This window comes from Wolffia australiana, chromosome 7 (genome assembly GCF_029677425.1).
Source record: "Wolffia australiana isolate 7733 chromosome 7, ASM2967742v1".
Lineage (NCBI taxonomy): Eukaryota > Viridiplantae > Streptophyta > Magnoliopsida > Alismatales > Araceae > Wolffia > Wolffia australiana.
The window spans coordinates 13418851-13446679 of record NC_135841.1 but is presented as its reverse complement, the minus strand read 5'-3'; the positions used below and the strand labels follow the sequence as shown (position 1 = coordinate 13446679).

The window sequence follows — 27829 nt, the reverse complement described above, 5'->3', positions numbered from 1 at the left end:
TTCAGGGAATTCCAAAAGTTCTTGTGGACACAAAAGGAGACTGAATCTTATAACTCAGGAAGTGGATAGATACACTTGAATTGAATCCATATCGACAAGCCCAGGGTTAGCTCTCTTCATGTTATAGCTAAGGGAGAATGAGTCATTTTATATAGAGCTGAAAATGAAACATTATATTAACTGCAGTCTGGAGCATCTGTATACATTTATAGAAACTTTCATGTTTTACTACAAACGATGGAAGGAAATAGGATTATCAGTTTTTCGCTTGGAAAATTTATTCATTGATATTTAAAGAATTAACAATTATTTCTAATCTTCTCCCAAAAAATTTTCCTTCAAATGAGAATTTCGGATATTTCATTTACAAGTTTCATCTGTCACTCTCCTTCTTGGTTAAAAATCAGCTCCCCCGATGCTCTCTTATTGTGCAATCCCATGTATGCTGTTATAATTTAGTGCATTCACCATTAAATCCCAGAAATATTTTGCATCATTCTACTGTGAGAATAGTGTCATACTTAACATTGTTTTAATATTTTTACCATTGGAGCAAAAAACAAGGAAGAAGAATCAGTCAAATAGTGAATTAACATATGATAATATACGACCTTATCACATGATCCTTATGTAATACAAAAGAGGAACCTCTCTGGTAGAACACGGTGACCAGGTAAGCTCCGTTCCAGCTTTTGGCGCCCTAGGACCTGCGACCCACCCAAAAGTTAACATAATTGAACCAGTAAACAGCATCTAATTTGATGAGTAGTTGATTACAGTCATTCTGCGATTATGTGACAAAACTCGAAAATTTTATTTAATTTTGGACCTTGGGTTTTATCCAGTGAATTAACAGATATGCAAAAAAAGTTTATTTTTTTACTTATACGTTGCATGTTGTTGAATAAAGACAAATGGCTTACCACAAGAACATGAAGTTGTTCTTCCAACGGCCTATTTTGGAGCAGGCAGCATATATCCTATCAAGTCGTACAATTATCTCTGAAAATGTAGGCCTCATCATGGGTTCTGGATTCCAGCACTCGCGAATAAGTCTACGAATAAAAAATGTGAACAAAATAGTAAATTGCACGTTTGGTGAAAGATTAATCATAAATTATCGATACAAAAAGCAACCAAAAGATAGATAAAACTAACTCTTTAAGGTCTGAATGGCTGCTTTTTGATTTTGACTTGAAGGGAGGTCTTTTTCCTTCTAAGCAGATCCAGCTTGTGGCAACTTCAGGGGGTTCTGGATGAAAGGGTGGCACTCCTTCGATCAACTGGAATTCAAAAAAAAAATGATAGAATACATAAGCCTTAAAGACAGTGGACAAGAATTGAGGTAAACATGCTAGCGGTCAAATAACATATTCAGTATTCAAACACAAATATCAGCAAACCTCATAAAGAATTAAGCCGAATGAGAATGAGTCAATACTTCTGTCAATTATCTCGCCTTTGAAAAGCTCTGGAGCCATGTATAAACCTACATTGGAAATCTTAGACATTGAAGCTGAAGCAAACCAAAACTTGAGGGTGAGTTTCCAATGAAATAAGTCAGATCCATACTACAAAGAAAAATAACAATTTGCCACTGAAATTTTGGAACAAATTCCTTGTCATGGTAAACAGTTTACATTTATTTATACAAAAAAGAGTTTCACTAGGTGTACCTAAACATTCAACTTTTCACGCATTTATTAGAGCCATGATAAGATGCTTATGTAACCCTGTAAGATAACTGGCCTGAAATCATAAAACAGAACTATTTAAAGAAAAAATTGCATTCATACTCCATAAAATCCCAGTGGAACACCAAACTGTGGTCCCTGCAACAAAGAACTTAGTTGACGGATTTGGGATTGTTCTAATAGTGAACAAAACGTTCACACCAATAGTATACATGCTCATCAAGGACCAGACTTTCTTTGATACTGAAGTGTAAGGAATGCTAAATTGTATGAATCCATCTTATACTAGGTTGCTGTCTTTTGTCCTCAACCCAAATTAATTGTTACAGGCAAGGAGCATGACTTGTGCCACCTACAAAATTTTGTGATATTAATGTTAAATTTTTTTTTTTTAAGAAATAATGTTAAAAAAGTTTTGAGGAGATATAACAAATGGGATCATTACTATAAATCAATGGCCAGGAGATAATAGAAGATCTGATGGCCCAGTTATTAAACAATCAGATGCTAATATGATGCAGGATCTGAATGTGAACCATATGACAGTTATGATCCAATTCCAAGCAACAGATAACTCTGTACCAGATCTAGCTAATGTAATTGATGGGCATAATGTGTGGGATGTGTGCTACTATGAATGAATGGACATCTTCTGCCAAAGTATAATGGATGAGTGAATTACTTACATCATTTCTTAGCTGGATCTGACACTCAAGATCCAGCATGACCATCAGACAGCATTAATAGGCTAATACTTTGGGCCAGCAGATAGACACCCAAATAGAAACTTTGATAACATATAACGACAAACTAAATCTAATAGCCCAAGATTATCCTACAGTCAACTGGAGCACGGAGACTCCAAAAGACTGCATCTTCCAAGGATTGAAGAACTGCTCGAATTTTGTTTTCTGTTTGAGTCCTTCAGCATGCATCATCTACTCATGTGGAAACTTGCTGGCGGCACGTGTCACTTCCTCCACCCTATTGCTGCAATACAATAATGTCAGACGTCTGGGATTTATCACTGACATGGATTTCAGAAGAGGAAGCACGAATTTATGTCACGACCCTGATACGACCCCGACATATCTAGGTCTTTTTCATCATTTAGCCCAATAGGGGCATTTAGGTCATTTGGACCTTTTGCAATCGCTTTAAATAGAGCAGCCCTCCCTTGAGGAGGGCAGCCACGAAGTATCACAAAGAAGTGTCTGGCTCCCTCCAGCGATGTCCATTCCGCCGGACCCCTCTCGTAGACGACGTCTATTCTGCCTGCCCTCATCCTGCCGTAGTCCATTCCGGCATGCCGACGGCCATCCCGGCGTCTTCTCCCTCCCTTCTCGTCTTCTCCCCGATACGAACCAGCACGTTCGTATCAGACCCCGATTGTACGCCGATGATTCTTGATTTAAAAAACCAACAGTGTTCACAGTAGAAGAGCAAAAATGTAGAAGAAGAGGGTGGAGGGAGATGAAATGAGAGAGAGAGAGAGAGGCAGCGGGCTGCATGACGCCGTTGAGCAGGCAGGATGGGCAACGCCATGTGCTCTTGGTGACTCCCGACTCGATCACAGCTCTGGATGTCTGCAAGAGAGATTGGGTAAGGAGGGGATTGAGACGGGAAGTGGCACAATGGCACTTATAGTAGTCAAAAGTCATCATCTCCATCCTGATAGCCAGCTTAAGTAGGCCCGGTTATTAGGACTTTGGCTTGGAACAATGCTCGAAGACGCGATTGCGTATCGCATCAACTCGTTAGCTAGTACCTGGCTCAGTTTTATTTTCCTTTCTATCTTTATTCTTGTGCAAGTGAGCCAAATTTTTTTAGTGGCTCACTTCTCTTTGTACCCTCTTGAGCGAGTTACCATGTGGGCCACATGGTATAAGCGGCCCACATACAATGCATCTTAGTCACCTATTCACATGAAGAGAATAAGTGACTTGAGACTTATTGGTTACAGGCCCACCAATATGTAAGTGGCAGGTATTAAAACCAGCTTACCCATAATGAAATCCTAAGTGATGTTTTCCCAAACCCTAAATGCTCTTTGACTATCTGGAGAGGCTGGAGACTTCAGCTCATCACCATGACCGGTGATTTCTGATACAACATGTCTAAAGAAAAACTTTCTGACCTTGAAATTTAGAGTATCTCTTGGGAGGCAATCATTCATGCACATATCATAGATTGAGATCTATAGATTTACAAAACCAAAACTTACCAGGGTGTCCTCTCTTCTTCCTCAGATATGGCTTGGAACCAATTATTCCTCAGTTTAGTTGCCTCCTTGTGTTCTCTGTAAGTCATCTTCTTCTATAACTCACATATCATTAATCCTACTAGTTCCAATTTCTCAACGATCTGATCCAGAATGATAAAACCAGATCTCTATCTGATTCCTTGTTAGTATAACCTATTCATGCTGAAGTTAACATTATTCTAGTTGGAAAAATTAATCAACATTTTTTTTCTTTGAACTGAATAAGTCAATACACGACGATTCTTCATGAAGTATGAGATCACGATACATTTTTGATATATTATGGCCTACGACAGGAGTTAAAATAGTCTCAAAACAGAATGTGCTCCTCCAGAATGAACAAATATTCTGTCTAAGGCCAGCTTAATCAATGGCCCCATTGCACTGGACCTGGGCCCAATCACTAAAGTGACTTATTTCTCACGTGAGAAATAAATTACCCACCAATTGGGGGACATGAACACCCACTACGGCTGGATATTCCTCATGTGGAATATTCTGCTTAAGTCTACCAAAAAAAAGAAAAGAAGCCATAGGCGACACATTGAAACATCACCCCCTAAAAAATATGAATGAACAGAATTTGTTCACACATAATTGGCAACCCATAGATAGTAATAGAGAGGGAAAGAAGGGTAGGGAGAAAGGGCACAAATAACAAATAGATATTCAAAAAATAGTAGCCATACCTGAACCATCAGTTTTCTCATACGGCTTTACTAATTTTACTTTTCCAGGAGATACTTTTGTCATCTGAATTAAACCAAAGCCTCCGACCTTCAAATGTCCCCCACTTGAGAGAAATATATTTCTGACATCATGGAAAGTTTAAAATATTAGGAAATCTCAATAAAAGTCCACTCTCAGGAGATACCTCAAATTCATCATGTATTTTCATACTTTGGTCTCAAATCACCATGGATGATTGGATCTGGTTTACATTCATGGAGGTAGTTCATTCCTCTGCATGTATGAGAAAAAAAATATATTTAACAAAAAACATAATGCTTTTATAGAGGTTATACATGGAGAACACTACAAATAGATTGGGCACAAAATATCTGAAAATTATTGTGGTACCTATGAGTGACCTATTGACGCAAAAGGAAACGTGACAAATAATTTATAAAACAATATATAAACTTGATGGTATTGTATAACGATTACACAAACCATAATATGGTTCCAATGTGGCAAATATTTGAGCTGAAAAATGGAGAAATAATGATAGAGGAAATGAGAGAGTGAATATCTAGATGATGGGGTTTCTAATGGACAATCTCACATCTTCATGCTACTTATCTTCTGTAGACAATCTCCAAATTCCCTGACGAGCAAACCCTAGAGGGGGGAGAAGAAAAGGACACTCCACAGTTTCATTACAGTTAGACCTGATTTAACTACCAGGTACTAGTACATTATGGATAGGCAAATGGAAGACCGATTAGTACCTGGATCTGACAGAGGAAGTGACCCAATACACAATATTATGCTATTGGCTGACACAATATGATGCCATCTAACACCCCCCTCCCTCATGTTTAGGAGTATTGTTACAATCCACTCTGTCTAGTAAGCCCACTAGGGGCATTTTTGTCTTTTGCATTTCCTTCAGCACCGATGTCATTTTGGGGTACCCTTGGCAGCGCACCTTGGGGCGGACACAGGCACATTGGGATCTCTTTCTCCTGAAGTTTCAGGTTGACGGAGTTTGGCACACCCCGGAAGGTGATCCCGACAAAAGTCGTTCTCATGGGGCACTCCACCCGACGGACCGAGCTCCACGCACACTGAACGCCATATACATCTCCCCCTCGAGTCAGGCATTACCATTTCCAGCCTCGTCCGACATAAAGACACTCATGGAGCAACATCTCCCCCGGGTTTTCAACCATCCCGGGGGGCTTCCTCCAAGGCGCTCCCTGGACCACATAATCACCCTCCTACCAGGTACGGGTCCGGTAAACTCCCGTCCTTATCGTTACTCTCGTTGTCAGAAGAATGAGCTGAAACAGCTAGTTCGAGAGCAACTCAACGCTGGCCTCATCCGTCCCTCACGCAGCCCCTATTCCAGTCCGGCGCCGTTGGTTCGTAAGAAGGATAATGGCTGGCGGTTTTGCATCGATTATCACGCTTGGAACAAGATCACTGAACCCAACCGATTTCCAATTCCGGTGGTCGATGAGCTGCTCGAAGAGTTACGTGGTATGTCTTATTTTTCCAAGCTGGACCTCAAGTCCGGGTATCATCAGATTTGGATGCACGACAGCGACAATGACAAGACTGCGTTCCGGACACATTTGGGGCATTATGAATGTGGTCATGTCGTTTGGGCTCTCCAATGCACCGACCACTTTTCAAGCACTGATGAATCTCATCTTCCAACCGCTGCTCCGAAGGTTTGTACTGGTTTTCTTTTACGATATTTTGCTCTACAGCCGCAGCCGGGACGAACATGTGGACCATCTCACCCAAGTCTTGCATCTGCTTGCAACCCACACCCTCTACGTCGACACCAAGAAGTGCTCCTTCCTCCAACCTCAGCTCGAGTACTTGGGGCACTGGGTTTCTGAGGTGGGCGTGGCCACCGACGGAGAGAAGGTACAGGTCGTCTGCGACTGGACGATGCCCATCACCTTACGGGATCTCCATGGGTTCCTCAGGCTGGCAGGGTACTATTGGCGGTTAGTGGCGGGGTTCGCCTCCATTGCATGGCCACTCACTCACCTCCTCAAGAAAGGCAGATTCGAGTGGTCTGCCGATACTCAAATGGCCTTCGAGCTACTGAAGCACGCCCTCTCCACGGCTCCAGTCCTCATTCTACCTGACTTCTCCTCTGAGTTTGTGTTGGAGACAGATGGATCGGGCATCAGAGTTGGAACAGTGCTAATGCATCACCAACAGCCTGTGGCCTTCTTCAGTCAAGCACTCCCTCTCACCACTCGCGCTCGCTCTGCCTACAAGTGGGAACTCATGGCCATCGACCTAGAGGTCCGCAAATGATGCCACTATTTGCTTTTCCAGCCCTTAGTCATCCGCACAGATCAACAAAGCCTCAAGCACCTCTTGGAGCAACGGGAGGTACAAGGGGACTACAACAGATGGCTTTCCAAGCTCTTGGGCTACCAGTTCTCCATTCAGTACAAAGCCGACCTGGCAAATGTGGCAGCGGATGCTCTCTCTTGCCTACCACAAGACGACACTCTGGCTCTCGGGGCCATCTCATGGTCCCACTGAGGGACCTTCCCGCGATACGTCGGGAAGTGTCGGAGGACCTCAAGCTTTCAGCCATCATCCGCGACATCAACTCCAGCAAGGCAGCCCCACCTCACTTTAACATCTCTAACGATACATTACTCTATAATGGCAGGTCGGTGCTCCCCAAGTCTTCCACTTTTATTCCGCTCATCCTCAAAGCATTCCACGCCACGGCCGTGGGAAGATACGAGGGATTCCTCAAGACTTACAAGCGTATCCTGCAGCGGTTCTTCTGACCGGGCATGAAGCACGCCACCAAAGACTTTGTCAATGTCTGTCACGTTTGCCAGCAGAACAAGGCGTCACACCTCGCTCCTGTTGGACTTCTACAACCTCTCCCCACCTGACAGGTATTTGGGAAGACATCTCAATGGATTTTGTCGAAGGTCTTCCCATGTCCAACGGCCACGACACTGTCTTGGTGGTGGTGGATCGCCTCAACAAGTACGTGCACTTATTGGGCCTTCGCCATCCCTTCTCCGCCAAGGAGGTGGCCGACAAATTCACCTGAGAGGTCATCAAGCTACATGGGACCCCTACCACCATCATTTCAGATCACGGCAGCATCTTCATGAGCGGCTGCTGGCGAGAGTTACACGCCCTCCAGGGCACCCACCTCCACCACAGCTCCACCTACCATCCGGAGACAGACGGGCAGACCGAGGTGGTCAACCGCAACCTTGAAACTTACCTCTGTTGTTATGCAGGAGATCAACTGCACAGCTGGAGTCATTGGTTACTGTTGAACTCCATGCTAGGGCTTGGAGGAAGGAGAGGAATGAATTCCTTGACTAGAATGTACATGAGGAGGGGTATATATACCCTAGGAGAGAGAGAGAGGAGAATATGAGTTAGTGATAAGTGAGGGAGCCTAGTGGGTTTATAGAACATGACCCACTAGGAGAGGCCTCTCACTAACAGCCCCCCGCAAGCGAGGTATGGATGTCATCCATGCCAAGCTTGGAGGTAGCACGAACAAGGAGAGGATTTGATAATCCCTTCGTGAGAACATCGGCCGCCTGGTCGGATGACGGCACGAAAGACAAGTCGAACAAGCCCTCGTCCATCCGCTCCTTGAAGAAGTAGCGGTTGATCTCCATGTGCTTGATGCGACCCGTCTGGCCCGGATTTTGAGCCAAGGCAATAGCCGATTTGTTGTCACAATAAAAGTGGATCGGACGGGTGTACTCGACGCGAAGTTCGCGGAGCACCCCGTGAATCCACTGAGCCTCGAGGCCCCATCCGCAAGTGCCCGGTATTCCGCCTCTGCACTCGAACGAGACACGATCCTGCTTGCTGCTTTTCCAGCTCACAAGGCCCCAAGACAAAGATGCAAAGACCGGTGGTAGACCGGTAGTCCACAATCGAGCCTGCATAGTCAGCGTCTGTATATACCTTTACAGTCGGCTCTGAGCTCCGGGGAAGAGTAAACCCTTCCCGGACAGCCCTTCAGGTACGCGAGCACCGGTGAGCTGCCTGACGATGAATCATGCGGAGCATGCATGAACTGACTGAGAAGGCTAACAGCATAGCTGATGTCGGACGCGTGTGGGTCAGATAGAGAAGTTTCACCAACTGCTGATATTGATGGGTGCTGACCGGCGGAGAGTCACCGCGCCCAACTTGACGTTGGGGTCGATGGGGTCTTCACAGGAGCACAGTCGGTCATACCCACAAAGTCAGCAGGTCCACCGTATATTTCTGCTGGCTGATGAAGATACCACGAGCCGGTAGGCCACCTCGAGCCCCAAGAAGTACCGGAGCTGACCAAGGGCCTTAATCTCGAACTCGCGGGCAAGGGAGCGGCTGAGGCGTGAAGCGGCAGTGTCCGACCCGGTGATCAGGATGTCGCCCACATAAACGACCAGGATAGCGACTTCGCCGGGCCGCGTGACGGAAGAAGAGAGTGGCTTCCCATTGCTCTGGTGTACCTTCGGCGCGCATGACGGAGCTGAAGCGGCCGAACCACATCCGCGGTGACTGCTTCAGTCCATACAAGGACTTCCGCAGTCGGCAGACGGTCCCCGGAGGCCCGAGAGGGTAGCCCGGAGGATGATGCATGTAGACCTCCTCGGTAAGATCGCCATGAAGGAAGGCGTTCTTAACGTCGAACTGGCGAATCAACCACCCATGATGAGCGGCCAGCGCCAGGAGGAGGCGGACGGTGTCCATCTTCGCGACCGGAGAAAACGTCTCGAAGTAGTCGACGCCGTAGGACTGAGTGAAGCCACGAGCCACGAGCCGCGATTTGCGGCGTTCCAGGGAGCCATCGGCGTTGTGCTTGGGGGTGTGAACCCACTTGCACGAGACGGCCGTCTTCCCGGGAGGAACCACATCCCACGTGTGGTTTTGAGCAAGGCGCGCATCTCCTCATCCATCGCCGCTTTCCAATGAGGACAAGCGATAGCATCGGTTAAGCGGCGTGGAACGAAGACAGAGTCGATGTGGGTCAAAAACAGGCGGTAGGGAGTACTCAACCTGGCGAAGGAGCGATAGTGAGAGAGGGGGTAAAGGGGAGTGCGGGTGCACTGGCGGACCCCTTTACGCAAAGCGATAGGCAAGTCAGGGGAGTCATCGTCAGCAGGAGAAGAAGACGACTCGGAAATGGCTGGCGGAAGAGAGGAAGGCGAGGACTCAGCAGACGGGGAGGGAGCGGAAGCAGGAGGCGAGGACTCGGGGGAGGAAGATAATGGAGTAGGCGCAATGGGTGAGGAAGGAAGGCCGACCGGTGGAGGAGAAGAAGAGGAGGGTGGAACGACTGTGGGAGGAGAGACGACGGTGGGAGGAAAGGGAGCAGCGGGCTCCAGAACCAGATCCGGCTCCAAGGGGGGGGCCGGAGGAGATGTGGGAGAGAAGAAGGGTTGAAATTCAGAGAAGGTGACATTGGCGGAGACGAAAAACCGACGAGAAGAGGGATGAAAGCATTTATACCCTTTCTGAAGCGAAGAGTAGCCAACAAAGACGCATTTGAGCGCCCGGGCATCCAGCTTCGACAGGGAGGGCGTCGTGTCATGAACATATGCCGTGCAGCCAAAGACGCGGGGAAGAAGGTGAGTGCGGAGCTGCGCGGCGGGAAAGGCAGCCGACAACCGGTCAAGCGGAGGGCTGAACTGGAGGGTCGGGGTGGGCAGCCGGTTGATGAGATGAGTACTCGTCAGAACGGCTTCCCCCCAATAAGTCCACGGGACGTGGTAGTCCAGCAGGAGAGTGCGGGCAGTCGACGTGACATACCCAATACGCCGCTCGGCAAGGCCATTCTGCTCGGGCGTCGCCACGCAAGATGTCTCGTGGAGAATCCCATGGGCGGTGAAATACGAGTTCAACTCCTGGTTGACGTAGTCCCGCGCATTGTCGGACCGGAACCGCTGAATAGTCCGGCCAAACTGAGTCTGAAGCATGGTGCAGAAGGCTTGAACAGTCGAGGAGACGACGCTCTTGGACGGCAACAAGTAGGTCCACGTGTAACGGGTGGCCTCATCAACAAAGATCAAGAACCACCGGTGTCCCTTCAGGCTGGCCTGTCGCGACGGACCCCATACATCGCTATGAATGCGATATAAGGGAACATCACTGTGAGAAGTCGACGGAGGGAAGGAGGCCCGGCGATGCTTCGCCAGTTTGCATGCATCACAAACAACAGAAGAGAGGTCCAAGCCAGTACACAATGTCGGAAAAGTCTTTTCAAAACATGGAAAGACGGATGCCCGAGCCGCTGGTGAGTGAGTAGAAGCCGCTGCCGGCGCTGGTCTCGACCGTCAACAAGCACCGCTGCACCGGGTCCCCGACCGCCTCTCGTCCCAACAGCAGTAGGCCATCCGAGCGCCTAATTCGCAAAGTCTTCCCCACCTTGTCAGTCAAAAAGATCCCATCGGACTGAATGTGGAACGAGCAATGGACCGCATCGACGAGTCGCTGCGGTGACATAAGTAAGGTCTGAAGGGACGGAACATGAAGGACGTTGTGAATGATACCAAGGCCATCCACATGGATCGACCCGATACCAGTCACGCGGTCGCCCCACCGCCCGTGTGGACAGCTCGACCACCAAGGTGCCGCTCGGAGGACAGAAACCGGGGGTTGAACGGGGTCATATGCTCTGTGGCCCCAGTATCAAGCACCCAGGTGGTATCCGAAACGAAGGGAGCTTGGAGGGCCGAGTGTCCACAATACCACTGATCTGACTTGGGAAGGAAGAACGCACCGAAGTCACCGAAGTGAGCCACGGTAAGCTGCGAAGAAGACGCGGTCTGCAGGGCAGCCAGCTGGGAGCTGATACGGGCAAGTTCGGCAGTCAGCTGGGCATTAGTCATGGCTGGATGGCTGGAGCTAGAGGCGCGGGGCCGGTGCCTGGGCAAGATGGGCTCTGGCTGCGGGACCGGCGAGACGAGGCAGGAGCTGATGACGACGAGGCGGCCTCCGGATCCGGTACTGTCCAAAAATTTCTTGATGCACCGGGCCTCAAGATGATTCGGCTTGCCGCAGTAGGAGCAAACCACCGGTGCCCGAGAGCCCGAAGAAGGCTTGGGCAGCAAGGGAGGTTGCTCCGTAGGGCGGGACAGGAGGGCAGCACTCTCGCCGGGGGACTCGGCAGGCAGGTCCAGCAGCGGACGTTGACGACGAAGACTGCTTTCAACCTCCGTCAACTCCTTAACCAGACCATCGAAGTCCGGAAGAGGAGTCTGGGAGTGAAGAGCCCGGTGCCGGACATCCGCATATTCCGGATTCAGCTTGTCGAGAAATGACATGTAGCGGAGCTTGAGAGCATGGCGGCGGTCGACGCAATTCGGATCCCCCACCGGCATGTAATAGTCCACCTCGCGCCACAGGGCTTGGTGGGCAAGGCTATAGTCCATAATGGACATGGTGCCATGTCGGAGTGCACTCGCCCGCTCGGCCAAAGTAAAGATCTTCCAGTCATCAGCATCATGCCCGCAGAGCGACGGCGTGCTCCCAGATCTCCCGCGGAGTCGTCAGGTGGAGGAACTTGTCATAGACCTCCCGAGAGAGAGTGTGAGTCAAGAGCCAGGAGTGGACGAAGTACTGCTCGGCACTCCAGGCCGGGAAATGCGGGTCCGTGACGGGGAGGGGCTGACAGGTGAGATGTTTCTGGAGCAGACGGCCGCGCAGAGTGTACTCGGCGAACTTCAGCCACGACATCAAGTTCGCAGCACTGAGACGGCAGTTATCCGGAGCCGGAGGGAGAGGAACACCGATTTTCGGCGACGGGAGTTCCCGGGCAAAGTCAGCCGCGGTGAAATCTGCTTGCTGACGCCGGGCGGTGGATGCAGACGGATCACTGCCCATGCTGGAGGTAGTCGACATGACGGCAAACAGCAGCAGCGGCAGCGAACGAAGAACCGAACACGGTCCGACACTGCTGGCGGATAGTAGTTGCTGGCGGGCGCGGCGCGCAGGCAGGAGACAGCTGCTTGCGGGCGCTCCGTGAGGGCGCTGCTTGCGGGCGCTCCGTGCAGGCGCGGCGCGCGGGCGCTCCGTGCGGGCGCTGCTTGCGGCGCTGCTCGCGGGCGGCTGCTTGCGGGCGGCGCTGCTCGCGGGCGGCTGCTTGCGGGCTGCTTGCAGTTCGCGAGCGGCTGCTTGCAGTTCGCGAGCGGCTGCTTGCAGTTCGCGAGCGGCTGCTTGCGGCGGCTGCTTGAGCGCGGCGCGCTGCTCGCGGCGGCTGCTTGCGGGCGGCTGCTTGCGGCGGCTGCTTGCGGCGGCGGCGCTGCTCGCGGGCTGCTCGCGGGCGGCTGCTTGCGGGCTGCTTGCAGTTCGCGAGCGGCTGCTTGCAGGCGCGGCGCTGCTCGCGGCGGCTGCTGCGGCGGCTGCTTGCGGGCGGCGGCGCTGCTCGCGGGCTGCTCGCGGGCGGCTGCTTGCGGGCGCTGCTCGCGGGCGGCTGCTTGCGGGCGCTGCTTGCGCTGGCGGCTGCTTGCGGGCGAAAAATGCCCCCCCCCCTTTTCCCAAATCAAGGAAGCAGGGAGAGGAGATCCGCGAGCAAAGAGAAGATTGAGAGGGTGATGGTGAAGAAGAAGGGAAGAAGAAGAAGAAGAGGAAGAAGAAGCCCGCACACAGGCTTAGGGCTAGAGATGGGGATCAAGAGCTTGGCTCTGATACCATGTTGAACTCCATGCTAGGGCTTGGAGGAAGGAGAGGAATGAATTCCTTGACTAGAATGTACATGAGGAGGGGTATATATACCCTAGGAGAGAGAGAGAGGAGAATATGAGTTAGTGATAAGTGAGGGAGCCTAGTGGGTTTATAGAACATGACCCACTAGGAGAGGCCTCTCACTAACAGTTACATTGGGCGGAATTCAGTTACAACACTTCGCACCACTCGTCTATCAACATGACTCCCTATGAGGCGGTTTACGGGGGGCTTCCTCCTACCCTCCTCCGCTACGGGTCGTCACCTTAACCCTCGATGACGTCGATCACCTCCTACGTGAATGGGATGCCCACTTGGACCTCCTTTGCCAGCACTTGGACCGCGCAAAAACTATGATGAAAGCCCAAGTTGACAAGCACTGCCGCCCGGTGGAATATCATGTTGGCAATCTTGTCTACCTCAAGCTTCGTCCTTACCGCCTCTAATCACTGGCCAAGCGGCCCTTCGAGAAGCTCTTTCCCCGCTACTTCGGGCCCTACCCCATCATCAAGAACATCACTCTCCAAGCTCCCTGTTATAACTCCACGATAACAATGATAGATCTTTGATACGTTCCCAGTTCCAACAAGAAGAAAGAAACGGATAATTAAGTCCTGAGAGGAAATGGAAAGAGTAGGGAAGGAAGTGTGCGACGAGATCGAGCCCGATCTCCTTTTCTGGCCATCGGGCAAACCCCTTCCAACTGCTCCAGACGTCGCCCCGCCACTTGGGTTTTCTCTGGAAATCAAAACGTCCCTGCATTCCCCTTTGCAAGCTTATTTATAATAGCTTAAGGTAAATTAACTGCCGCCAGCCGCGTCGTTTCCCATTCGGTGGGAGCGACGCCTTTGATATGCCTTGTTGAAACGTTTATCACTCCCCTACCATTATTTAAAGGGGTTCCCCCCTCTTGAGTCAATGCATATGCCTAACGGCCGTTGACCTGTATCTTTCTGTTCTTGCTTTTGTAATGTCTTGGGTAGAATGTATCACACCCTGAGAAAAATATGGCTCCAACTCATTGAATGTCAGATGGAACGAGATGAAAAATTAATTGTAGGAGGATGATAACACTTGTACCCATTTTGGGTCGGCATACAGCCAACAAACACAAACTTAACTGCTCATGGACTGTGATTGTTGCAATGATTGTACACATGGACAAAGGCATACATCCAACAGAGTTCAGACTAGTTCTCAAATTGAGCAAGGGAAATTCTGTGACACAAGATTTTTCAGGATCTCATATCCGGGTGAAGTCATAGTCTTGCACTGTAGACCACCATACCCCATTTAAGGCCAAAGTGGTGTACTGGCCCCATGCATTACTGTTAAACGGTCAAATGAACACTTATTCCTCCCCCTTTCCCCTCTGAACAAGTCATAACCACACACATTGCGAGCCAATATACAGAAATTTTCTCCCTACTAGTTCAAATGAAGGATGACTCATACAACATTAGTTTGACATGTTCAACAAAAGGGAGACTGTCTTCTTCAACTCATCCTCCATCGGTGCAATTGTCACACCGTTATCCACATTCAGCAGTCCATGTCAGTATTCAATCACTCCAATCCTTTGTTTCAACTTCATGCCACGCACAAAACAGTGGAGTGCAATGTCAATGAAATGCATGTATCTTTTACGAACTTTAGTGGAGAAATTAAATGAGCTTTTTGTGAGCTTTCAGCTGACCAGTGAAGATAAGGACCAGCATGTGAGACTTCTCGTTCTTCCTGTTGTCGTCTCCACCTGTCATAACCCAAGCCACCAAGAGAGAGAGAGAGGGAGGACTCAGCACCAGAAAATACTTATCTTTCATTAATTAGAGTTACCCAGCACTTATACTGGGTTACAATGATTGGGTCTCTGAAGACCCGATTGGTGGGTCCGAACTAAACACGACTCATAAGGGTAGTTGCGGGATAAACTGAACACAATGTATACTAATAAAAAGCATATAAAGAAAAAACAAAAGGCACCTGCAGACGCTTTTAATTTAGGAATATGGGGAACATGTTTAAGAAGACCCAGGCCTTTGATCCTTACTTTACCAATACCCATAACTGAGGCTATTTCTCCCCCTACAGTCAGAACCCGTTGACCCCCACAGTAATCAACAGATTTTGATAGAAATGGATTCGTGTGATCAGCCGCTCCAGAATCAACGGCCCCATTTGATATATTGTGTATGTGATGTGTGTTGAAGAAAGCAACATAATCACTAATGCAGGATATGGACATTTTTGGTTTGTTGACTAAGGTCTTCAATATTCCCAGATCTTCCTTCAAGTTGAGAAAATCAGTGTGTGTGTTTTCCGGCCCATGATTTGGACCAGTGGACAAATCATCACCGTATGACTCTTGCTTAGTTGTGACATGTGTTTGGCTCAGGCAAGATGATCGACAATGTATGTCCGAGAAAGTTTCCTTGGAGGCAATCAACAAAACATACTATTGGTTCCCTTATCTGCCAAGTAGCCATTGCCTGTTGTGGTTCTTGGTTGCTTGTCTCACTCGATTGTGTCTCGGATGAACATGAATTTTCTGCATTGGTTATGACAACTATCTTGAGACAGGATGAGAAGGAGAAAGAAAGTCAAGATTTTTCTATTCAACAACATATATTATACATGCGATGTATATCGCCTTTTATAGAGTAGTACATAACGGTCATATAACGGCTAGTTTTACTAGCCGTTATCTGGTTATCGGGTGAGAAATTAAGCCCGATAATGGGCCTGTAGAGGCCCGATCCACATCTCCTTGTTCTGGGCTATTTCTTCAACATATGCTCAACACTCCCCCTCAAGTGCAGGAATGTAAATTCTCCATTCCAAGCTTGGATCTGAGGTATTGCGTTTGTCTTGATAGATAGCGCCTTCGTGAAGATGTCAGTACACTGCTCCTCAGAGCGCACATATTCTGTCTGTAGGCTTCCTTGTTCTAAGTGATCTTGAATATAAAATCTATCAATATTTACATGCTTCATTCGATCATGGTCAACTGGATCATGAGCTATACTGATGGCAGATTTATTGTCGCAGCGGATGACAATTGGGCTCAATAGGTTGACTTTTAGGTCTTCTAGTATATTCTTGATCCATATTGCCTCGTCAATGCCTTTGGACATGGCACGAAATTCAGCTTCAGTGCTTGATTTTGCTACTACACTCTGCTTCTTGCTCCTCCAGGTTACTAGATTTCCTCCTAACATTGTGCAGTACCCCGTGGTAGATCTGTAATCAAGACGAGAACCAGCAAAGTCAGAATCAGTGTATACAATAAGGTCGATCTTACCTGTTTTTCTGTGTGCAATGCCCAATCCTGGTGTTCCCTTTAGGCATCTGAGAATTCTGTTAGCTGCTTGAAAATGCGAGTTCCTAGGAGAATGCATAAATTGACTTAAGACATTCACAGCATAACATATATCAGGTCGTGTATGTGATAAATACAAAAGTTTTCCTATTAGACTCTGATAGGAGTTAATGTCCACCTTAGCCTCATCTTCATTTATAGTTAGTCTATGATTAACTTCTATTGGTGTTTCATTTATGTGGCAGTTTGTATGTTTTGTTTCACTTAGGAGATCTAATATGTACTTCTGTTGTGTCATTAGGATACCTTCACTTGACCTTGCGAATTCTATACCTAGGAAATACTTTAAGGGTCCTAGTTTTTTAATTTGAAAGTTTTTACTTAAATGTTCTTCGAGTGTTACTATTTCCTTTAGATTATTCCCAGTGATTATAATATCATCTACATATACTATCAGTATTGTTACTAGATTCTTTTCATAGTGTTTCAGGAACATAGTATGTTCCCCATTACACTGGCGATATCCTAGTTGTTTCATGGTTTGGGTAAACCTCCCAAACCATGCTCTAGGTGACTGTTTTAGTCCATACAGTGCCTTTTGAAGTTTACACACCTTTCCCTTGTCTAGATGTTCTTCATAACCTGGTGGGATATCCATATAGATCTCTTCCTTTAAATCTCCATGTAGAAATGCGTTCTTTATATCATATTGATTCAGTGGCCAGTCTAGATTTACAGCTAAGGATATTAATATTCTGATGGTATTGAGTTTAGCAACCGGTGCAAATATCTCTTGGTAGTCAATTCCATATGTCTGAGTGTACCCCCGAGCTACTAAGCGTGCTTTGTACCGGTCTATGCTTCCATCCGGTTTACACTTTACTGTGTATACCCATTTACATCCCACAGTCCGTTTATCCTTAGGTTTGTTGACAATTTCCCATGTGTTGTTCTGTAGTAAAGCTCTCATCTCTTCGTCCATTGCTTCTTTCAAGTATACATTTTTCAAGGCTTCTTGGTGGCTCTTTGGAATGGGTATACCTTGAACTTGTGTTAGAAACACCTTATATTGATTTGATACTTTCTGGTAATTAAGATAGTTCGCTATAGGATATAGTGGTTGTTTTGTACACTTCCTTGTGCCCTTTCTTAGAGCGATTGGCCAGTGCATTTCTTCGTCGTTTGGATCAGTTGATTCTCCCCCTTGATTTGATAACTCTCCCCCTTCTTGTGGAAACTCTTGTTCCTGTTCCTTATTCTTTTGTTTTCTTTGGTAATACTTGGGATATGGGGAAATCCGAGATGTCTCCCCCTTTTCCTCATTCTCCTCTGGTGGGTCGGTTTCCTGGGCTTGGTCAGGGTCGTGCAGGGGATCTTGAAGATTCAGGTCGTCCACCTCTTTTAACAGTTTATGACCATCTCGACAATGATCATCTTTTACCTCTATTGGGTGCTGGTCAATAGCTGAGTTTTCAATCGTGAGTATACTGGGTATATCTTGATGGGATTCATTCCCTTGTGGTTTGTAGTAATACGATTTCTCATCAAATATAGCATCCTTAGTTACCAGGTATTTCCGTGTTACAGGATGGTAAAATTTGTATCCCTTTTGTGTTACTGAATAACCTATGAAAACACATTTTAATCCCTTTGTTGACCACTTGTTCTGCTTATGTGCATTATTATACACATATCCAACACACCCAAATATTTTGGGTGGTAATCCAGTTCTTAATTTTACATTCAGGTAGTATGACTCAAGCACTTCTAGGGGACTTTTAAGACCAAGGGGTGTTGAGGGGAGTCGATTTATCAGGTGTGCTGAGGTCATAACCGAAAAACTCCATAGGTTGATGGGGACGTTTCCCTGTATCAACAATGTTCTTCCCTTATCCACTATGTCACCTATTTTCCTTTCAGCTACACCGTTTTGTTGAGGAGTATATGGGCAAGAGGTCTCATGTCTAATGCCCTCATTTGTACAGAAATCCATGAGTTCATGGTTTATAAAGTCTTTTGCACTGTCGGTTCTCAGCCCTTGTACTGGATCTCCAAACTGTCTCTTAATAAGACAACACAATCCCTTTAGGTTCTTAGTGACTTCATGCTTGTTTTTCATCAAGAATATCCAACTATATCTGCTATAGTCATCTACACATACCAAGAAATATCGATGTCTTAATATATCTGTTTGAGGGGATGGACCCCAAACATCACAATGAATCATTTGGAAGGGTTTTTCCATTCTAGTATTACTAGGAGGATATGTCCCTCTCTTAAATTTTCCCAAATGACATGCTTCACAATTTAACTTTTCAACCAAAATATCTGAAAACATGTTTGGATACATGTGTTTGAGTAAGTGAAAGGATGGATGACCCATTCTCTGATGTGTCTCCAGGATGATTTCGTCAGGTGGTCTTTTTACTGTGGCCACCCTTGGAACCCCTCCTCGTTGGTGATCTTGAGCTCTGTCGGGGTAGGTAGTAGAATCCCTGATGTACTTTAGCTAGTCCAGTCTTCCACCCGAGCTCCTTATTACACAAATATGCATCAAGATTATCAAATAATACGATATATTCTTTACTTTTCGCAATCTTCTGAACTGAGATTAGACTAACAAATATCTTGGGAACATGTAAAACGTTTTTTAGTTCCCCAATAGGTTCTATGTTCAAACTACCCGACCCTACTACTGGTAGGAGTGTTGCGTCAGCAGTTTGAACATACTTACCATGGTGTATCTTCTCATATGTCATAAAGAATTCTCTCTTAGATGACATATGATCAGTTGCACCCGAGTCCAGGATCCATGCATTAGATGGATCCTGAGTGAGTAAAACAAGATTGTTAAATAAATCTTTCTTACCAGAATTAGCCATAGACGTTGACCCAATAATTGACCCAGAATTAATAAACGATTTGAGGCTCTGTAGTTCTTGCATCATTTTCTGAAAGTCTTGAGCTGAAGGTAAATCATTGCTATTGTCTTGTTGTGTCATGTGAGCTCGAGCTATGTGTGGAGGCTTGCCATGCAGCTTCCAGCACTTATCTTTCGTGTGCCCCTTCTTTTTGCAGTAATTGCAAAAAATGTCTTCTCTGTTTTGCTTTTCTGAATCATTCTTTTGATAGTTCTGGCCTTTGGTCGCATATGCAGTGCTTTCGATGCTCCCTTTACTCGTGTTTAGACGACTTTCCTCCTGCATTGCCTTTGAGACAGCTTCATCAAACGTGGGCTCATCTTCTCTGTTGTAAAGTTGACTTCTGATAAGCTCGAATTCTGGCCTCAGTCCTTGCAAGAATTGACACAGTCGATTTGTGGCTTCATGAGCTCGAGCCACTGGGTCGGTAGAAGGCGGTCGGCAGTGGTCTAACTCGTTATGAATTTCTCTCAACTTATTTGAATAAGTGAGAACATTCATATCCCCTTGTTTGAGAGTATAGGCCTGGATGGTAAGACTGATGATTTTGCTCTTATCATTCTTCTTGGAATGATTTCTGTGAACAGCCTCCCATAGAGTTTTTGACGTTTCATAAGAAGTGTACGTAGTAAGTTGCTCTGCCGACAGTGAATCAAGTAGCCACCCAAACACAAATTCTTCTTCCATGACAAACTTTTGATATTCTGGGTGCAATTCATCAGGAAAATCAGTCGTCAGAAGATGAATAAGCTTCCTCGGCTTCAATGCGGCTTGTATTGTTCTTGACCAGAGTAGAAGATTGCTCCCATTGAAGATATTGCATTTGGCAATAACGGGGAGATGAGTCAGCCACCGGTCTGGGACCACCAGCTGACTTCCAGCAGTGATAGCTGATCCAGTTGCGGTCTGGATCTTTGTTGACACCTCTGCCATGATCTCTTGGAGGACTGACTTAGTGATTTCGCCACTTGTCTTCCAATAGAATGGCTAAAAGAATTGAGAATTACAGTTGAGAATAGAGGCGCTTACTGAAAATTGCCTTAGAAAACACCACGATTTCCTCTACTGCTCTTGAGCGAGGAAACAACGATCAAGCTTGGTGTAGGTGCAACAGAAGCAGTTCTCTGGACGCCTTATGTAGCCTCCCGTAGGATGCTCTTAAGCTCCAAAAGAATATCAAATGCAAGATCAGAAATCCCGCTCTGATACCATGACAACTATCTTGAGACAGGATGAGAAGGAGAAAGAAAGTCAAGATTTTTCTATTCAACAACATATATTATACATGCGATGTATATCGCCTTTTATAGAGTAGTACATAACGGTCATATAACGGCTAGTTTTACTAGCCGTTATCTGGTTATCGGGTGAGAAATTAAACCCGATAATGGGCCTGTAGAGGCCCGATCCACATCTCCTTGTTCTGGGTTATTTCTTCAACATATGCTCAACAGGTTATGAGAGCTATGATTGCCTCCACTGCCATAGCATTTTCCCCTGAATCTGATGTGCGATGTGTTTGAATCTCCTCTTCAAGTATAATCTGGACAGCCTCCTCCAAACTTGGAAACTTCTCCCCATTGAAGATTTGGCTGCACAGGGCATTGCATTCGGCATGAAGCCCTACAAAGAATATATTCATTCATTCTTGCATACAATGCTCCTGACACTACTAGTTTGTGAAGGATGGGTCTGTAGTGGTCAGTTTCAGTCCAGAGAGACACCAGCTCACATGAAAATTGTTACACTCATAAATCCTCTAGGGATGCATTTTCTTCAAGCAGCTTTTGTGTAGTTGATCCCAGACTTCTTTTGTGGTAACTAGGAGAAGATACTATGGAATCAAATTCCCTCTCAAATTTCCAAGAAGCCATGCTTAAATAATAGCATCATCTGCCTTCCACTCAGCATATTTAGGATCAGAAGGCTTCATTTCCTTTAAGAGATTATGGTTCAACCTCCAGTGGAAGAGATTGAAGCCAGTATATTTCATTGACTCAAGGATGTCATGATGCAACAATGGTGCCCTTACTTATCCTTGTTGTGTAGATTGAAGGGCATTTTTTACTGTGTCTTCCATATCTTCAAGACCAAATATCCAACGTCAATCTGACAACCCTCCATGGCACTACTGGTAAATAGGAGTGCAACCCTTTTTCGTGTGAAGTTTCTGTGAACTAAAATCAAGGACTGACCAAACCAAAAATTATTGGTTCACTGCTATCTGGCAAACCATGCTCATTGAGAAATTTCTCCCTCCTAGGACCACCCCAAACTCACCACGCTACTGCAACAGGCTGTAGAAATGATGAAATTTTTATATCCATCTTTGTAGATCAAGGTCACATGTACTCTGATACTATGTAATCAATGATTAGCTTCCCTGATGAGAAAATTACAAAATGAGAGGAAAAAAAGAACACTAGATATTTTTATTACAGGTATTAGTGCATTATAGATGGGATGCCGGGAAGAACCAACTGCCCGGATACAACTGAGTAACCCTATATACGATATATTGCCATTGGCAGACACGATATAGTATCACTGGCTGATAGAACAGAGTACAGATTCCAATCCCACCACTAACTCAAAACCAAGTATTATCTACATATTTGAATAAATAAAAATCCAATTCTCCCATGTTCTGCCCCTTCTTCTAAAAACTTTTTTTGGATACACATTTCTTTTTTAACGCATGGAGGTAATGTCTTGGACAATGGTCAAAGAGTGAATACATATGACAGATAACTTGAAGTTATCACTTCACGTGTTAATCACATGCCCATGCATGTGATACAACCAGACTGACAACAGCAGGTCCATCAATGAGACTCCATTAATTTTTATCAAGAAAAATAACAGATCGTTCAAGAAAATCTGGATCTGAGGTTTGGATCAAGAACAATGAGAGAGACAACTAGAACTACAATAGAAAAACAAGATATAGATTATAGAGTTCCTTACTGTGCCCGCCCCTTGGTTACTTTAGCAACCAACTCTCTTGAGCGAACAGATGACAAGTCAAACTCCTCCCCAGTTGTACTCTTCATAGGTTCCTACACATGCTGATTTAGGAGGCACATGTCATCTCATGATTGCCACCACTTCAGTCTCCAGGGGTATCTCTTGGACAAGAATCAATGTGTATCAGCATGCTAAGATGCTGAACTAAACCTACGGCCATGTACTGAACAACTATACCAATGCTCTAGACAACAATAGGCCAACTCACATTCCAAAGGTAGTAAAGAGGCAAATCGACAGGATTTGGCACCTCATCACTCAGAAGTCCGAGCATATGGGCCCTTAAAACAGGGTATCAAATTAGGAATGGACCCTACTCGTTGGAGCCATGCTTGCAGGCCTTGGCCATTGACTGTAACATCTGAGTAAGCAGCTGCAATGGCAGCCACTGTTGTGGCCTTGAAATAGGTTCCAATGTTTGCTTCAATGGATGTAATAGTAACCTCAGCTGTGACAATCCTGGCTTGCCAACACCCATGCTGACTTCTATGACAGTCATGCTGGATGCAAGCATAATCGCAGACCCGACTTTTGTTAAAGACATGGTTACAACATTATCAATGAAAACAATCACAAGAGCAGTGCCAATATACATTGTAGTATGCAGAAACCCAGGCAGTCGTGACAACTCTTGTGAATCCCCAAAAATTGCAACTGCACCCGAGGTGTTTTCTGCTCAAGGGATTGCAGCTGGGACTGTTGTGGGGGCTGCCATAGGCCTGAATAGATGGCCATGGCATAAGCCACCACTGTGGCCAGGTTGAAACTGTAGTTTTACTTGGGAAACTTATGGAGATTTCAACTGAAAAATATCATGATTGCTTTATTGGAGTTTTTGCTGACGACATAACAACTGCAATTATCATAGGCTTGTTCCTGCAGTGATCACGTTAGTGCCAACAAAGTGATTTCAATAAACAAGCTCTTCCTACTACAATGTCTCCATAGTGGTGGCTCTTGATATTGTTTTGTCATTATATCTGCCATATTAGTGATGACAGGTGGAGAACCATGTGGTAGTCACAGATGCTGACATATTGTCATAACGGCCAGGTAATTTGGCGGAAATGAGAGTTCTCAAAACCACCTATATAAGATGGGGATTGGGAACAGAATAAGGATCTTTTCTAAGTCTGAGCCGTATTTGGCATGGAGGCTTGTGGAAGACAGCAATATTGGAAGATGACAGCCACGGAAGCATAATATTAATAATCTGATAAGTTGAAACTGTATCAAGAAACTTCAGTATGATTTTTCTTGAAAAGGAATATCCAATTAATAAAAAGTGACTTCAATTGAGGATCCCCATTCTCAGTGCCCCACTCCTGCTCACAGTTTTTCCTGCCGATCTGTGGACAATCAGTCACTCCCGACTGACTGGTAGAACACTTCTTGAAAAAAACTTCAATGCCTCTCCTTTCCCCACAAATCTTTATTTAAAGGCCTACCACACTTGTCTCTAACTGTCAGGCCAGCCCTATGTGTGTCTTATGCTTCGTTCTTGAAAACAAAGTACCATAATCCAAGTTCACTTGGTTTCCAGGAGAGCAGAGACTTCAAGATAATGGGTGCAAATCTGTGATAAGGTACTTCTTAAGGATTTGACTCACATCACAACCTCCACACAAACCAACAACAACAAAATAATGCATCTTAAATAAGCTAAACAAGGGATTATAATATAACAATCCATTCAACATACAAAAAGCATCACAGATTTGACTTTTAAATGAAATATTCCATTGTACTGAATAAAGAGAGGTTTCATCCCATATTTTCCATGACATGGCCAATGTGATGCAAAAATAAAAAATTCATGTTATGCTTTGGTCATTATCCGGTCCCTGACTATGTATAATTCTTACAATTGCTTTTGATAAAGTTAAAAAGACCTTCAAAATTCGAAGTTTCAACAAAATGAATGATATAAAACCAAAAGATAGAAAAATAGCTGCTTCTATGAGGGAAAATTCTAAGATCATCGTCACTTTCAGCAGAGTTCCGAGCGAACCTAGCGATATCAAGGGAAAATTCTAGTAATTTACGAATTTTGGGGCGGCCTTTTGTTCTGACATACGTCTCCAGATCACCCTGTAATATTGGATATGAAAAAATAAGATCCAAGCCTTTCTGAAAACGAAAGAAACCATCATACAGACTACCTCTAAACAGATAAAGGTCTCAACTAAATATTCCATATATAATCTATTCAGCATCCTCTTGCTCTGAACTACTAAAAAAGAAAATACACTTTGTTCATGAGGATCCACCATTTCTGAAAAGGAAAGGAACCATCATACAGACTACCTCTAAATAGATAAAGGTCTCAACTAAATATTCCATATATAATCTATTCAGCATCCTCTTGCTCTGAACTACTAAAAAAGACAATACACTTTGTTCATGAGGATCCACCATTTCTCCATTCTCTAGTTTCATAGGCATTCACAATACAGTGAAATTATTTCCTTTTCTTAACCAAAAGAACATGCTATCCAAAATATACGTTTCAAAATAATAAACCATTACAAAACAAGATTATTTAATTTATTTCAGGGGTAATAACACAATTAAAAACAACATCAGTTTTCACACGCAACTGACAATAACATTTGGTTTAAATTTTAAAGGGTATCTAATGTTACTAATTACTCATGACTAATTATGTTTTTACTCTGTTACAACTAAATAATATCATATACTTCAGGAGCACAAACAGAAATTGGAATATTTTTAGTATTTTTTAAAAGATTATTTATTTTTTAGGCTTAGCAAGATAAGAGAAAGGATTGTTCACCTGTCTATGATACTCGGAGACAATTATCATTGGCTTATTTTGCGTAATAGCCCCGATAAACTGGACAAGATTGGGATGTCTAACCTTTTCCAACAGGGTTAGCTCATTCTTGAACTCATTTCTGTCCAAAAGAATCAATCAAGAACGTAAATATTCTGAATCCACAGAATGTAAAATCGCAATAATTGGATGGACAAACTGATAAATACCATCAAAGGATACAAACTCATAACTCCCATGATTTGAATGGCAACAGGCTCCAACTCAACACAGTTTTCTTAAGACTTTTTCGTGGGATTTCTCTCTTACTATTTTTTGTGGAAAACTTATCAGGGCTGATATAATATTTCTATGAGGAAGTCTTCCGTAAAGTAGAGTCTTATTTATCATGGCAAGAGCCACGAAGCTCTTCCCAACAAAGCACTTATAGTATGTGATAATCCCTGATATATTATGTTATAGTAACATAGAAAATATATTAAAGAAGGAAGATTGGTGGAGAAGCGGGAATGCAAGCCACTGATACAAACGGAGGTACTTTGTTTCTTGAAAGAAGACAAGGGAGAGAAATTCTAAGGGATGGAAGCTGTAATAAGGATGATACAGAGGAAACCAGCGGAGTGGATAATGCCATGGGAACAAGACCCCGCAGATGGATGTCGTCGGTGGACTACGGTGACTACAGAGACGCCAATTCAGAATGATGTTTCCAAATAATAGTTTATTTCGTACCCTTCTAAAAGAAAGGCTGCAACAAGGAATATACGGGAAAGGACAACAGACAAAAGTGCCCTTTGTGGGCTTAATACACGATAGGGATTGTAATAGCCACAAATGAAACATTCAGTTGATTATATCAAAATTGAGTAGGACAGTGATAAACATTAGGGTTATCGCCTCTAGCTGAATAATATTTCAAAAAATTGAGGAACTTTGGACATGAGGACAGTTCAAGTCTCAAAAGCAGATGACACCAAGTACCAACTCTCAAAGTCCCGCAGCGGCCTCTTACAGTCCGTCCCGTCTCATCTTTCTTTGTTTATCGCCAGCCTGTCTCCAGTGACATGGATCTCACTCTCCCTTGCTGCTTCAGCAGAATACCAAGGTAGGACTACCAAGAACAAACTTTCTAAAAGCACACTGCACCACCGACCTAAGCTCCACCCCACTTACGGAAGTCACCTATTTTTGGTGCAGAGTGGCAACTATGATGCAAACTATGGCCACTGAGGGGAATGATATCAGCCTTCAACAAAGGTACACGTAATAAACAGTGGTGCAGGTAAAATGCTCAGGCTCTCATGAGGGATACTTTTGTCATTTTCCTCATTATGACATTTTAGTTATCAGTCCGTTCATCATGTTAGCTTTAAAAGAGGGCATCCCCCTTTAGGTGGGCAGCCAATAGGAATATTGAAGTATGTTTTTTTGCCTCCTGCAAAAAAAAACACAAAGCCCACCCTGCCACTCTTTCCTAGGTAGCGTCCTTTCTGCCAAATCCTCTCACCCTCCTGCAGAATCTCACTTTGGTGACAATCATGCTGTGTTGAATATGTTGTTTCTGTTAGCTTTCCCTTTGTAGCCCTGTTTTGCTTTCCCTCTCTCACACTCTCCATAAATGTACTCCTGTTATTGAACCTAGAAGGTTAATGAGAATTTTTCTAGTTCTTCTCTCAAACCCATCCTCCTCGTCCGGGTTTCTTCATGGTATCAGAGCCACAAGCTCTACGACCTTGCTGATCGAACTTTGTTGATTCAAAGTCTCGATTTCTCAGCGTCTGCTCGTCAGCTCGTCGTCGATTTCTCAGCTCGTTGTCGGCGACCATAAGCTCGACCTAGCCCCGTTTCTCAGCGTCAAGCTTGTTGTCGGCGACCTTTGCCTCACCAGATTGATTCCTCAGCTCGTCGTCATCGACAGATTGATTCCTCAGCTCGTCGTCGACGACCATAAGCTCGACCTAGCTCCGCCACGACCTAGCTCCGCCACGACCTAGCTCCGCCACGACCTAGCTTGACCTAGCTTCGTCGGCGGCCCGCCACGACCTAGCTCGACCTAGCTCCGCCATTTCCGTTGCTCCGTCGGCCGCCATTTCCGTTGCTCGACCTAGCTCCGTCTCAAAAAAAAAAAAAAATTCATTGAGCTAGGTCCGTTTCTTCATCTCAAGATCTGTGATCTTCTGGGAAGGAAAAAAAAAAACTCATTGAGCTAGGTCCGTCTCTTGAAATTGATCTGCTGTCAGGATTCCTCCATCTAAAATAGGAGTATCTCATCGACGTCACCTTATGGCATCTTCTGACTCTACTACCTCGGCTGCCACTATGCCACCAGGGCTGCCACCTCACTCATCTGAGTTGACCTCTTGGCATTATTCCCTGCCATGTATGCCGTCTGAATTCCGATTCACT

At 45.3% G+C, this 27829-nt stretch overlaps 2 protein-coding genes across 6 annotated transcripts in view; both read right to left on the bottom strand.

Moving 5' to 3' along the window:
* Window positions 1–564: 564 nt before the first annotated feature.
* The window catches only part of LOC144705172 (integrin-linked protein kinase 1-like), a 36448-nt gene continuing 9183 nt past the window's right edge, over window positions 565–27829 (bottom strand). For 2 of the 5 annotated variants that reach the window (XM_078577722.1, XM_078577721.1), the window contains 8 exons: window positions 25424–25544; window positions 24638–24717; window positions 4858–4920; window positions 4647–4768; window positions 1404–1516; window positions 1159–1283; window positions 924–1055; window positions 565–707 (listed from right to left, as the gene is read on the bottom strand). In XM_078577722.1, coding sequence (XP_078433848.1) covers window positions 701–707; window positions 924–1055; window positions 1159–1283; window positions 1404–1516; window positions 4647–4768; window positions 4858–4920; window positions 24638–24717; window positions 25424–25544 — 763 coding nt within the window. In that variant the 3' untranslated portion in view covers window positions 565–700. The remainder of the gene's footprint in view (window positions 708–923; window positions 1056–1158; window positions 1284–1403; window positions 1517–4646; window positions 4769–4857; window positions 4921–24637; window positions 24718–25423; window positions 25545–27829) is intronic. The other 3 variants (XM_078577723.1, XM_078577724.1, XM_078577725.1) reach the window with 3 other exon arrangements.
* Window positions 13039–24631, bottom strand: LOC144705174 (uncharacterized). Its single transcript, XM_078577726.1, has 2 exons — window positions 19548–24631; window positions 13039–19212 (listed from the first exon to the last, which is right to left on the bottom strand). The coding sequence occupies exons 1-2, from the start codon at window positions 20530–20532 to the stop codon at window positions 19184–19186; spliced, it is 1014 nt and encodes a 337-aa protein (XP_078433852.1). The 5' UTR covers window positions 20533–24631; the 3' UTR covers window positions 13039–19183.